Genomic DNA, 12963 nt, shown 5'->3' with positions numbered 1-12963 from the left:
AGGCCTGTCTTGCTTCAGAAAGGATGTTTCCCGGTCATTATATTTGTGCTTCCTCTGGCGTCTGTCTCAAGCCCAGCCCTGGCCCTGACCACTACACCCCTGGCTGACCCCTGTGTTCTCTGGGGACCCTCCATCTGCCCATGTCTCACCTCGGGGGGGGGGGTGAGGAGACTCACCGTGATGCTGGCAGCAGGGGGTGGTGTGGCCAGCTGAGCCACAGAGCAGATCAGGGGACTGAGGAGGGCAGAGCTGACCTGGTGGGGGTGGGGTGGTCTCAGTTTGCGGGGGTCAGGCCAGAGCTCAGCACGAGCATCAGGTGGCCAAGGCAGGTGGCCGAGCTTGGCCAAGGCTAGGGAGAGGCCCTGGCTGACCACTCCCAAGGCCAGGCCCCCGTCCCTTCTCCCTCTGACGGAGAGGCTGGAGGGAGGAGGACGCCTGCTTCCTCGAGGGCTTGAGTCATGGCCAAGAAGAGTGGCTCAGTTTTTCCAGAAGGCCCCGTCAGCCCAGCAGCACTGCCGAGGTGTGACAGTGGGCCCACCGCTGGGCAGGAGTGGGGACCCACAGGGCAGATCCGGTGCTGCCCGCTCCCTGCTGGTGGGCGCCCATCGAGCTAGAACAGGAGCCAGGCCGTGTGGGCCGTCTGCACCTGGGTCAGCTCCCCGCGGGGCCCCTGGCTCTCCTCCAGCTGCCTCCGCTCACAGCCCCACCTCCGCAGCAGCCCTGCTCAGCTTCGAGTGCCGGAGGGCTGGGGGCCAGGCACGGTCCCTCTGGGTGGTACACCCTGAACTTTGGGGGTTCGAGCCCATTGCCGCCCCCCCGGGGCCCAGGCGGAAGCACCAGGCAGTTTCTGGTCCCAGCCGAGGCCTGAGGTCTGTGGAGCTGAGCCAGCCCCAGCACTGCCAAGATTCCCGGCGGGGGGGGTGGGGGGTGGGACGGCGGGGACACAGTTCTTGCTTGTTCCTGCCCCAGCTCCTCAGGCTTAGCTGAGCTGCTTCCTTTTTTAGGCAAAGTCAGAGCTCCAGTCTGTCTCCCAGCCTGGCGTCTCACCTGCCAGAGGGAGGAAGGAAAACCATTGAGTCCCATCCGTCCTCCCTGCTGGGCATCCTCCTGGGGAGGGGGGAAAGGGAGGGGACATCCTGGCAGAGATGGCCCTGCCTCCTCCCCGTGGGGGACCTGTGCCCCCCACCCAGCTGCACAGAGAGGAGTGGCTGGGAGAGGGTGGGGGTGACCCCACAGGAAGGCATCTTAGGAGGGAGGGGGGCAGGGCTCTCCTGGACCTCACTCCTGCCCACGGGACACTGCCCCATCTCGCCTAAGGGCAAGGAATCTGCCCTGGGGGCACTGAGTGTCCCTCAGGATGTCCCCTGCAGCCAACCACCTCTGCTCTGGTCTAGCCAGGATCCCAGATGCGCGGCTCCTGGTCACAGTGGAGGGTTTCCCCAGTGGGTTGCTTGGGGGGGTTCTGTCCTCAGTCCTGGAGTTTGGCCTCAGCCCTGGGCCCCTCATTGGGCAGGGCCCATGGGGACAGCGGTATGCCCAGCATGATCACACTGGACAGGCCTGAACCAGCCATCCTCAGCTCCTATGCCTCTTCCTCTAAGAAGCCAGGTGAGGTGTCCCCCCAGAAGCTCCCCTTGAAGGTCTCAGGCTTCTTTCCTCTCCCGACGCCCTGTCTCCTTTCTAAGTTCCACCCTCCTAATCTCTGTTGGTCATTCCTTGGAGGAACATGTCACAGCTCCCATACACCTGCCCCTCCCCAGTCTCTGTGGCCAGAGCCTGGGACTTGTTGGGGGGACGTTGTTTTTGGTGTCACCCACACACTCTCATACCCCCTGGGGCTCTCTTGGGCTTGGCTTCAGGGACTCCCAACACTGCGGAGCCAAGGGCAGCGGGCCTAGGGATGACCCAGCTTGGAGGCTCCCTGCTCGGCTCCTGGCTGGGGGCTGGGGGCAGGGGGTAGGGGACAGGGCTGACTCCAAGGCCTTACAGCCGTAAAGGGAGACCGCAGTGTCTGTGTGTGCGTGCCGCCCGCGTGTTCCTCGGCGGCATCCCGGTGAGTGCCGCGTGTCGCCGCACGTTTGGGCCCTTTGTGCGCGCGCCTCCCCGGAGCCGGTGCTCCTCCGCACGCGGGGTAGCGCGCGCGCCGGGGCGGGACCTCGGGGCGGGGCCGCGGTGGGCGGGGGCTCCCGGGGGCGGGCTCCGGGGGCGGGGCCCGGGTCCGACCCGCTCGGCCGCGCGCCCCGCAGCTCAGGAGCGAGCGAGCCACGAGCGGAGGCACAGCGTGGTCGTCCCGTCGCGCGCGATGCTGCCCTGGACGGTGCTCGGCCTGGCCCTGAGCCTGCGGCTGGCGCGGAGCGGCGCGGAGCGTGGTGAGTGCGGCGGGCGGCCAGGCCGGACTCAGGTCCCAGCGCCCCGCCCCCCCCACCATGTCCGCACCGAGCCACGCTCTCCTTCCGCGGCTGTAGGGCGGGGGCAGCTGGCAGGGGACCACACCCACCTGCGGCGCGGGCCCCGCCGGCAACTCCGCGGGATCTTGGGGCCTGGACGGGGAGGGGGAGGGGCCTGTCGGGGAGGCTTGTCCCTGCCTCAGTTTCCCTTTCCTTGGAGTGACCATTAATAGAGGGATGGTGAGAGGGTTGGCGTCGCCCCACTGGGTTGGGGGAAACTGAGGCCGCAAGGCCGGGACCAGAACCGAGACACCCCAGGCCGCTGTCTGCTCATGACACAGTGGCGAAGGGCCCCATCTGCCCCCCGGGGTGCCGGGAGGAAGGGGGAGGCCTTGGAGGGGCATATAGGGCCCTCGGGCTGCTGCAGCAGGTAACCTGCTTCCTGGGTCCAGGTGGAGCAGAGGATGGGGGCCAGGGGAGGGGTGACATCATCTGTAAGTGGGGTCAGGACTCCAACCAGGACTCCGGGCTGTGGGAGGGGCTGCAGTCAGCGCTCTGTTCCCCCCATGCCTCCACCTCTGCCCCCCACACGCCTCCACCTCTGTCCCCAGTCTCCCCAGCTGCCTCTGTGCCCCCACCGCACGCCCCACCGGTTGCTTTACCTGGAGGCTGAGCGGTGTAGGCTGCTTCTTGAAAGCCAAGCCCTGGTGGCCCAGACCCATCCACCCACCATTCCTGGGGGCTGGGCTGGGTCCAGCCTGCGCAGAGTCTGCTGAAGACAGGGAGGGTGTGGGGGCTTGGAGGGGTCAGCTCTCCTTTGCAGACAAGACAGGAGCCCAGGGGGTGCCCCAGGCATGCGGCCAGGATGCAGAGTTGGAACTGCTGAGAGTGTGGACCCCTCTTGGCTTAGGGCCCCTCTCCCCCGGGTGCCACCCCAGGACGTTTGGGGTGTGGCTGAGCAGGCTTTCAGGGCTTCTTTGGGTGAGGGCAAGCGCCAGCTTAGGGAAGGCTCAGGCCCTGGGGGTTCTGACCTGGGTGTGCGGCTGTCTGGGGGCCACCACCTGGGGCTGAACCCTTCCCTCTCCCCCAGGCCCCCCGGCATCTGCCCCCCAGGGGGACCTGCTGTTTCTGTTGGACAGCTCGGCCAGCGTGTCTCATTATGAGTTTTCCCGAGTTCGGGAGTTTTTGGGGCGGCTGGCGGCCCTGCTGCCCCTGGGCCCTGGGGCCCTGCGTGCCAGCCTGGTGCACGTGGGCAGTCGGCCGCACACCGAGTTCCCCTTCGGCCAGCACAGCTCAGGCTCGGCCATCCAGGACGCCATACGCGCTGCAGCCCAGCGCATGGGTGACACCAACACTGGCCTGGCGCTGGCATATGCCAAGGAGCAGCTGTTTGCCAAGGCGGCGGGGGCCCGGCCGGGGGTGCCCAAGGTGCTGGTGTGGGTGACAGACGGCGGCTCCAGCGACCCCGTGGGGCCCCCCATGCAGGAGCTGAAGGACCTGGGCGTCACCGTCTTCGTCGTCAGCACTGGCCGCGGCAACCTCCTGGAGCTGTCGGCCGCCGCCTCGGCCCCCGCTGAGAAGCATCTGCACTTTGTGGATGTGGATGACCTGCACATCATCACCCAGGCGCTGAGGGGCTCCATTCTTGGTAGGTGGGAGGAGGCGGAGCCCGGGGAGCCCCAGCGGGGAACTCAGGAAGAGGGCCAGGTGAGCCTCCAGGAGGACCTCACATGCCTGGAGCAGAGGCCAGGGCTGCAGGGACAGGGGTGCACACGTGGCTTCTCCAGGGACACACTCCAGCCGTTCACCCCAGGTGCCCCCCAACCTGGGCTGAGGCGGGACAGAGGGGCAGGCTTGAGTAAACACCTCCAGGTGGGGCTCTCTGCTGGAGAGTGGGGGACTTGGTGTGGGCTGAGGGACTCAGGTGCTGCATCTGGTGGAATGTGTCTACCTGGAGAGGAAGTGTAGGAGGTTCCAAGCCTGGAGACTCTGCAGAGGGGCCCACCAAGCCTGGAGGGAGGGGGAGGGCCAGGTCAGGAAGGGCCGAGACTGCCCCCCAAGAGCTAGGGGCGAGGGCAGCCGCGGAGGGGTTGGAGTGGGACTGCACTGCAGGCGGTTGTGGGGATTGCTGGAGAGGAGGCCGGACCTTGGAGGGCCCGCTGTGGGGGCTAGCAGCTCCCCTCCGAGTTTCTTGTGGAACGCCCTGACCCAGCTAAACCTGGTGGGAGAGGGAGCTGGTGTTGAAGGGCCTGGCCACTGGCAAGGTTGGCTGTAGCCACTGAAAAATGCCAACGGCCCCAGGGTCCTCCCAAGTCTCCACCTGTGGTTAATCGTCCACCTGAAACCGGAAGGGGTTGAACTGTGGGTTGGAGGGAGGTAGAGTGTCCTTCCGAAGATTTACTCCAGGACACCTGGCCCTGGTGGCCCCTGGATCAACCACTGTGGCTGAGCCTGGAGGCGACAGCAGGAGAAAGGGCAAGCAGCTGGACAGGAAAAACCCAAGGCTGCAGGGCAGTGAGGCAGTAGGGCGGGGGCTCCTGGGAGTGGGGGCAGGGTCTGAGTGTGGGGGATGGGCGAGGGACGTGCCAGCCGGGCAGCTGCACACCCAGCATTAAAGAAGGCAGCATGGGGTCCCGAAGGGCTTAACCCTGTCCCGACATTTATCAGCTTCACCCCCCCTGCACCGTCACTCAGACGGCCCTGTGGTGCTCGGCATCAAAGCCCAGGAGTAACACACGTTTGGGGGTCCCACCCTGGAGTGCTCCCAACACACTCTCCTGGGGACTGGACGCCGGCAGCACCCGAAACTCCAGGTCCAGCTGCTCCTGGGGTTGTCACATCTCTCCTGCACCTCGGGGCATTCTCCAGTGGCTCCCCGTCTCTTGGCTGTACCGTGGGCCCCGTTTTCCTTGACTGTTCGGAGCTGAGCTGACCCCGGACTCTGTGCTGGTCACTCAGGCTGGATGGGGGGCTGGTCCTCTGTTCTCTGACATCGTGACATCAGTTTGGATCCTGCCACCTTTGAGGGGCCCTTGTCCAGGCCACTGGACTGGGTGGGAGGTGGCTGCTATACCTCCGCACTGGTTTGAGCCTGGAGCTGAGGCCAGGAGGGAAGCTCCTGACGGGGCAAAGTAGGGGGCTGGCTGCACTTATGTCCTTCTGCGGATCCTTAGCATCTGGTGGGTGTGGCCGGGGCTGGCCTGGCGCCCCGCGCCCTGCTCCCCGCCTCTGGGTGTCTTCCGGGAGTCAACAGTCAGTGCCCCAGTGTCCGCTGCGAGGAGGCATCTCTGTTCTCTGCCCTGTCCCCCCGCAGACGCGATGTGGCCGCATCAGCTCCGTGCCTCCGAGGTCACGTCCAGCGGCTTCCGTCTGGCCTGGCCGCCCCTACTGACCGCCGACTCGGGCTACTACCTTTTGGAGCTGGCGCCCAGCGCCGAGCCGGGAACGGCGCGCCGCCAGCAGCTGCCAGGGAACGCCACGGGCTGGGCCTGGGCCGGCCTGGACCCTGACACGGACTACGACGTGGCGCTGGTGCCGGAGTCCAACGTGCGGCTCCTGAGGCCACAGCACCTGCGGGTGCGCACTCTGCCGGGTGAGGCGGGACGCGGGGCCGGGCGGGCTGGGGGTGCCGGCGCGGCCGGGCAGGGCGCGGGGCCGGGCGGCGCGGCCCCCTCCCAGCTCACAGGCACTTCCCCCGCAGAGGAGACCGGGCCGGAGCGCATCGTCATCTCGCACGCCAGGCCGCGCAGCCTGCGCGTGAGCTGGGCCCCGGCGCTGGGCCCGGCCGCCGCGCTCGGCTACCACGTTCAGGTCGGGCCCCTGCGGGGTGGCGCGGCGCAGATCTTGGAGGTGCCCGCGGGCCGGAACAGCACCACGCTGCAGGGCCTGGCGCCGGGCACCGCCTACCTGGTGACCGTGACGGCGGCCTTCCGCTCCGGCCGCGAGAGGGCGCTGTCGGCCAAGGCCTGCACGCCCGATGGCGAGCGCAGCCGCGCCCCGCGCCCCCAGTCGCCGGGCGCTGGGGGCCGGGCGCCGTGAGCAGGCCGCGCCCGAGCACCCGAGGGCGCCCTTCTCCCGAGCTCGGTGGGTCTTGCCCCAGGGGTGGGATGCTGGCCGGCCTTTGTCCCGCGGGACCCCCACGCAAGAGGGCGCCCTGCTCCGGCGTCGGCCCTCCAGGACGCGGCCTCGCCTGACCCTCCGCGGCAGCTCTGGCAGCGGCGCGTGCTCTCGCGACTCCCTCCCCTGCCCGGCCCAGAGCTTGGGCAGGATTTAGCGGGGAGATAGACAAGGAGTCAGGGTCCCGTTGAGAACGTGAGGCCCGAGATGGCTCTGGGCCCAGGACCACAGGGCGCCGGGGCGGCCGGACCTCACACTTGTATTAAGGGCCACACCCTCTGGTGGCAAAGGCTAGCATTTGTTTGAAGGAGCTTGGTCTCCGTGGCAGCTCTGAGTCCCCTCCAGCCACTCAGGTCCTGGATGGGAAAGGAAGGAGGTGGCTCTGGCCAGGTCCTCAGAGGCTTCCTGGAGGGCGCAGGGTCTGGGAAAGGGGAGGGGAAGTGCTGGGAGTTGATCGTGTGGTCAGCAGCTGGGTGGCTGGAGGGACAGTCTTCACCGGCATGCTCAGCCGGCTTGGGGGAAGTGCTTGCTGGGAACAGTGGCCCTTCCTGCCTACCCAGGACCCCACTGGGCCCAGCCACAGCCACTGGGACGCAGATGGCGCCTTTTGGGAGGAATGGGACAGGAGCTTGGCATTTGGGACCCTGGAGACGGGCGAGCTTGTTCTTGCGGGACCCCAAGGCTGGAACTTGCAGGGAGCTTTCCCTGCTTCTGGCTGGAGGGCCTCCGGGCAGGGGCAGGGACAAGCAAGGTTCCCCTGGGTGCTGCACCCCAGCCATTCTCTGCAGGGCCTTCTGACCCCACCTCCTGTCACTGCTCTTATCCTGGGGCCACCAGGCAAGTCCCAAGGGCAGGCAGTGCTGCGCTCCCTCAGCCCCACCCCGCACCTCCTCCTCCGCCTGTGTTGACTCAGTGCTCACTTTGCCTCTTCCCCACTAACACCCCAGACTTTAAAATACAGTAAATCAGATGTAAACTTAGTCCTGCAGTCTCCTGAGAGTGTATTCCTTGTCAAAACACGCCAGCCCCATAAAAGGTTGCAAGTTAAAAAAAACGTCTTGGGTGGAGGACGGTTGGTACCCCGGCTGGTGCTGGAGAAGAGGAGGGCGGAGCCTCCCCCTCCCAGTGCTGGAACTCAGGCCACTGTGCCCCCTGCGGCCGCCCTGTGCATCTTCTCTTCAGAGAGCGCAGGCCCCGTTTCTGAGGGCATTGCTGGGACCTGGGCCTGATCCATCCCTGATGGGCAGAATTCCCCCTGTGGAGGCCTGCATCCCCCACTCCAATCCCCTGGGTGCTCGCGGGTCACAGCCCACGGGGCACCCAGAGAGGCACCCCCTTTCACGCTGCGCCCCTGAGCCCAGCTTGCAGCGCACCGTGCGGGCGGCAGGAGATAAAGCAGGAGGTGCTGGCGGAGCGTTTCCTAGTGGCTCAGTCACGCTAAAGACAAGTTGAGCTGTGAGCCCCTGCCCCCCAAACATGCCTCCAACCCCGAGAGGAGGCAGAGCAGCTGGAAGACGCACGCCCCCACCCCCTGGAAGAGGCTCCAGCCTCGCCTCCTCTCTGCTGGACGCTGAGGCCCAGAGAGAGGAGCCCCAAATCTACCTCCAGGCCAAGGAACGCCCCTCCTGGAAGCCCTTGTCTCGGAAGTGCCGCCCTTGCATCATCCCAGGCAGTTCTTAAAGGTCGTGGAGTCTGGGCCACGTCTGGAAAGAGTCTCCCGGAAACAGCTTTGTCCCGGTCTCCACCCCTTCCCTCTACATCCCCTGACTCGCAGGCCCTGGCTCCGTGGTCCACTCTGGGTCTGGGGCCCAGGCTGAGGCCTGCAGGGACTTACACGTGCCACTTCCTAAGGCAACTATGAGCTTCTGGAAGCACGTGAAAGTCAGAAAGGGCCGTGCAAGAGTTTATGATCCACATGGCAGCCCAGGTCCATGCAGCAGGAGTGGGCCAGGCAGGGGAGGATCCTGCTGCTTCTAGGGGACCCCAAAGGGAGGCTCCTCTGGTGATGCTGGGCGGGCACAGTTCTCACACTCACGAAGGTTGCTGCTGCTTCCTAACTTGAAGAGGAGAAGCTAAGGATTTCCCCAAGGCTGCATGTCACACTCATCCCGTGTGGGCTCTTCCCTGCAGCCCAGGGCTTGCCCGACGGCAGGAAGCTGCGAGGGCCAGGTAATGGACAAAGGCTGTCTGTGAGAAGGCCAGATGGCTGCTGGGTCTGGATCAGGCCTCTGGAGGTGGGTGTCCAGAAGTGGGTGGTGCAGCCACTGGTAGCTCCCTGGAGCACCAGCTGTTACCATGGCGACAGAAAGAAACGGTGTCGGGCTGCTGTGTGAGACGTGTGTCCTCACAGCCTCCTGCTGTGGTGAGGGGGCAGCTCAGGAAGCTTGAGGCTGACAGCTGTGTGTCTGTGCTTTTCTTCTGGGATGAAAAATTTTCTTCCAACATCCATTAAAAAAAAATGCCAGTGGAAGTCATAGCTCCCCCTAGAGGTGAGTGTGGTGAGGAGGGGCCCCCGGGAGACCCTCCCCCGCAGGTCCCAGTCCTTGGGTGGGAGGTGGAGAGGGCAGGGTGTGCTTCTGGCTGCCGGCCACCGGCAGGGGGCTCCCAGGCCGGAGCCCTTCTTGGGAAGGGAGAGGGCTGAGGTCTCCCAGGCAGGGGCAGGGTGGGGCAGGCGGGAACCCTGTTCACTGACATGTTCTCACCAGGAGTTAAAACTCCTGCCACTCATTGCTTATGTTTCAGAAGTGTCTGTGAATGCACCCATGACAATCATATCGTCCTAGCCACAGACACTAAAGCCTCGCAGGAAGGACAGGCCTCCGTGCCCACCAGGTGTGTGCACAAGCACAGGGAGAGCAGTGGGTGGCCAGCGGCTTGCCTGAGCCCCTGACCATAGTGTCCACGGGAGCGGAGGCCACAACCACCCGGCTCTGGTGCCGCACGTGGGGTGCACAGCACTTACTAGGGGAGGGGGTGGGAGCCACGAGCTTCTCAACTTGCTGTGGGCCTGGGGTCCTGGCCAGCTCCCAGTCCTGCTTTTTCGCCAGGGCCAGCCCCTACTGGACGTGAGGGCACTGGAGGCCGGTCCCAAAGGTGCCACTCCCAGCCCCTCCCAGACGACCCCGGGGCTCCATCAGTGCCACAGGGCTTGAGCGACTTGCTTCCAAGGTCTGTCCAGACTATGCAGCTGACCCTGCTCTTCTCCTGGGAAGGCAGAGGTCCCAGCTCAGCCCTTCAAGGGGCAGGCCAACGCTCACGGCATGTCTCCTGTCCTCAGGGTGGTGGCCAGGCAGCTGAGCCCCTGTGCTGAGGGTCCCCCCACCTCGCGTGCCTCTGGGGATGGCCTGGCTGTGCTGGCCTTCTGCTGGGTGGGCCTGTCGGTCCAGCTGGTGGGGAGGTGCGGTACGGCTCCAGGGGGGAGGAGAGAGCCGCCTGCTCGCCAAGAGCAAACACAATGCGGGGAAAATGAGGCCCTGAGGGCTCCGTGCTCCCTCCCCTCTAGGCTCTTCACCCTGGAGCCAGGAGGGGAGGGGCTGCAGGGGCCCTAGGAGAGGGCTTCGGTGGGTAGGGTGGGGACCAGCAGCCGGAGGCCCTGCCCTGGGGGCTCGGGCCCAGGGGGACCAGGCCGAGCCAGCAGCTTTTCTTTCGGCTGGACTGGGGCGCATGAGCTGGGGCTCCAGAGACTGGAACCAGCAGGTCCTTTTGGAGCCTGAAGAGAGAATGGGAGCGGAAGGGCCCCAGCTGGGTGAGGGAGAGAGATCAGCCCCTGAAGGCCCAACTGTCCTAGGAGAGCAAGACCGAAGAGTGACGCTGGGGGGCTCCAGACTCAAGTGGAGAGGCTTCTGTCCCTGGGAGACACTGGGCAGCTTGGGCAGCTGGCGCTGCAGCCTCAGTGCTGGGAAGTCCTGGGGCCTCACGGAAGGCCCCAGCTCCCCAAGGGTCTGGCCAGATGCAGGGGACTCAGGAACCACACCTGCTGCCCAGGCTCTGGGGGCAGAGTCCTCTGCACTGGGCCTGGGTGGGGACCACTCTGCTCCTGCTGGCCTGGGCTCTCGGGGGCAGCTGTGTCCCCTCACCCTGGGCTCAAGGTCAGGCTGGAGGCCAAGCTGTCCACCTGCACCTTTAACTTCTGCAGTCTCTCCTCCAGGTCTTCAAAGCTTGAGGACTCCTTCAGAGAAAAAAAAACGTCCTGTGGGGAGGGGGGATGTTGGGGGAATCCCGTCAGCAAAACAGCGCAGCATGGGCGGCTGAGAACCCCACGTTTGTCAATTAAACATGAACACGGGGCTTCCCTGGTGGCGCAGTGGTTGAGAGTCCGCCTGCCGATGCAGGGGACGCGGGTTCGTGCCCCGGTCCGGGAAGATCCCACATGCCATGGAGCGGCTGGGCCCGTGAGCCATGGCCGCTGAGCCTGCACGTCCGGAGCCTGTGCTCTGAAACGGGAGAGGCCACAACAGTGAGAGGTCCGCGTACCGCAAAAAAAAAAAAAAGAACAAAACATGAACACGTCAGGTAGAAAGCATCATCCTAATTCCCTTGTATTAACTTAGTGTCTTTAGGAAAGCGGTGTCTGTCCTGCCTAGTGGCTTCCACCTAAGACTTTAAGTGACAAACACAAGCGGACCGGACATTCTGTGGGCCCATTGGAAACCGGAAAGTGTGAGCAGCACCGCTGTGACGAGGGAACCCGGAAGGAACCCCTCCATCAAAGGCGGGGCGGTGCAAGCACCTAAATCTTAAGATTTCTGTTTTTTAAGCCAAGTTAAAGGAAACTGACTTTTTTGTGAAACTGACTTTAAAATTTATTTATTTATTTGTTTGACTGCCCTGGGTCTTAGTTGCAGCGTGTGGGATCTTTTGTTTGTTCGTTTTAGTTGCAGCGTGCGGAATCTTTAGTTGCGGCATGTGCGATCTTTATTTTTAAATAATTTTTATTATTATTACTTTTTAATTTTTTGTTATTTTTTAATTTATTGTGGCTGCGCTGGGTCTTCGTTGCAGCATGCGGGCTCTGTGTTGCGGCATGCAGGCTCAGTAGTTGGGGTGTGTAGGATCTTAGTTCCCCGACCAGGGATCCAACCCAGGCCCCCTGCATTGGGAGCATGGAGTCTTAACTGCTGGACCATCAGGCAAGTCCCTGACACTGACTTTTTAAACGCAGAACTTTATTTTCAATTATTCCTTGTCATACAAAAGTACACAGGCTTTCCAAATGCTGGCCTGTGGATGGAGCTAGAGAGTTGCCTGTGACCCAGGACCTCACTTCTCTTACCCATTTCTTCTTTACCCAGCAAAGCCAGCCCGGAGTTCTATTGGTTGTATGGTTTGTAGCTGATCTGTAGAGACCTTGATGATGGCCAATGAGGGACATCTTTGGTTTTTCTCTTGATTTGGGGAAACGAAACAAACAACAAACCCCAGACAGAATTATCTTAGAATTTTTTTGTTCCTATTTTTCTTCAGGCTTAAGATTAAGACTGTTTTCAATCTAGTGGAGAAACTCCGTATAATACTGGGAACTCAACAAAATCCATCAGGGAAAGAACGCAGGGGCAACTTGGATATTGGCCCAAGAAGCAAACTCTGCTAACTTTGGACACTGGGTTCTAGAGCAACGCTGGCCTCTGTCCATCCTTGTCTCTCTCTGCCCCAGGCGGTCCAGCCTGCACCTTGGTCCCTGAAGCAGGCACGTGGCCTCTGGGGGTTCCCAAGGAGAAACCTCACCAGGCAGAGACCAGAGCCAGGACCCCTGGGCCTTGAGGAGCTCTCCTTCCGCGACGGCGCCCTCTGTGGGGCCTCGGGGGCTCTGCCGTCCCATACTTCTGGGGTTGCAGAGCTCTGTCCCCTCCCTTGGGAGCCACTTTACCTACAACCACGGACCGCTGAGTTTTGTTGTGACGCCGAAGAGGAGGCTCGGGAGAGCCCTTCATTCTACTGACGGTTGCGGGAGATTGGCCGGGGCCGCACTTCCGCTCTTCCATCATCTCCGTAGCACTGACTGCGCTAGCACCGAGACCCACTAAGCACCGGGCCGGCTTGCCCCGCGCCGGACACGCCCGGCCCGTAGGGCGGTTCGCCCTGCGCTGGACACGGCCAGCCCGTGCTCCGCTGTCCGAGGGGGCCGCTCAGCCCGCGGCGCCGGCGCCTGCTCTCGGGCCCGGTCCCCAGACCCCCGACCCCGCGCCCGCCTCGGGCGGGGTCCTCCCCCGCCTATCGGCCGCCTCCCACACTCTTCCTCTCGTAGGCCTCTCCCTCGGTCGGGACGCCGCGCATCAAGTGGCCTCGGCTCCAGCACTGGCCTCTCTGCGGCCCCGGGGGCCGGAACTCTGTGGGCGCCCATAGCAACGGGGCCAGTGTCGTTGCCACGCGGAAATGACGAACCCAAGGGCGCGCACGCGCCCAGACCCTCAATTTCGTTCCTGACCAACCCCGGTCACCTGGCATCTCGCCCCGCCCCCTG

General features: G+C 64.1%; 1 protein-coding gene across 3 annotated transcripts; it reads left to right on the top strand.

The window, feature by feature from the left end:
• The first annotated feature begins 2212 nt into the window (after positions 1-2212).
• Positions 2213-7477, top strand: VWA1 (von Willebrand factor A domain containing 1). 3 transcript variants are annotated; one of them, XM_060284401.1, is made up of 4 exons: positions 2213-2369; positions 3478-4035; positions 5701-5979; positions 6088-7477. In XM_060284401.1, exons 1-4 carry the CDS (start codon positions 2303-2305, stop codon positions 6423-6425), a joined length of 1242 nt encoding a protein of 413 aa, XP_060140384.1. In that variant the 5' UTR covers positions 2213-2302; the 3' UTR covers positions 6426-7477. The 3 variants fall into 3 exon arrangements, 2 of the variants coding, with proteins under 2 accessions (XP_060140384.1, XP_060140391.1); XM_060284408.1 differs by having other exon boundaries at positions 5701-5963; positions 6088-6282; XR_004044553.2 differs by lacking the exon at positions 6088-7477 and having other exon boundaries at positions 3873-4035; positions 5701-5839.
• Positions 7478-12963: the final 5486 nt, after the last annotated feature.

This window comes from Globicephala melas, chromosome 1, assembly GCF_963455315.2.
Source record: "Globicephala melas chromosome 1, mGloMel1.2, whole genome shotgun sequence".
Lineage (NCBI taxonomy): Eukaryota > Metazoa > Chordata > Mammalia > Artiodactyla > Delphinidae > Globicephala > Globicephala melas.
The sequence above is the reverse complement of the archived record's forward strand: the minus strand, read 5'-3'. Positions and strand labels throughout refer to the sequence as shown.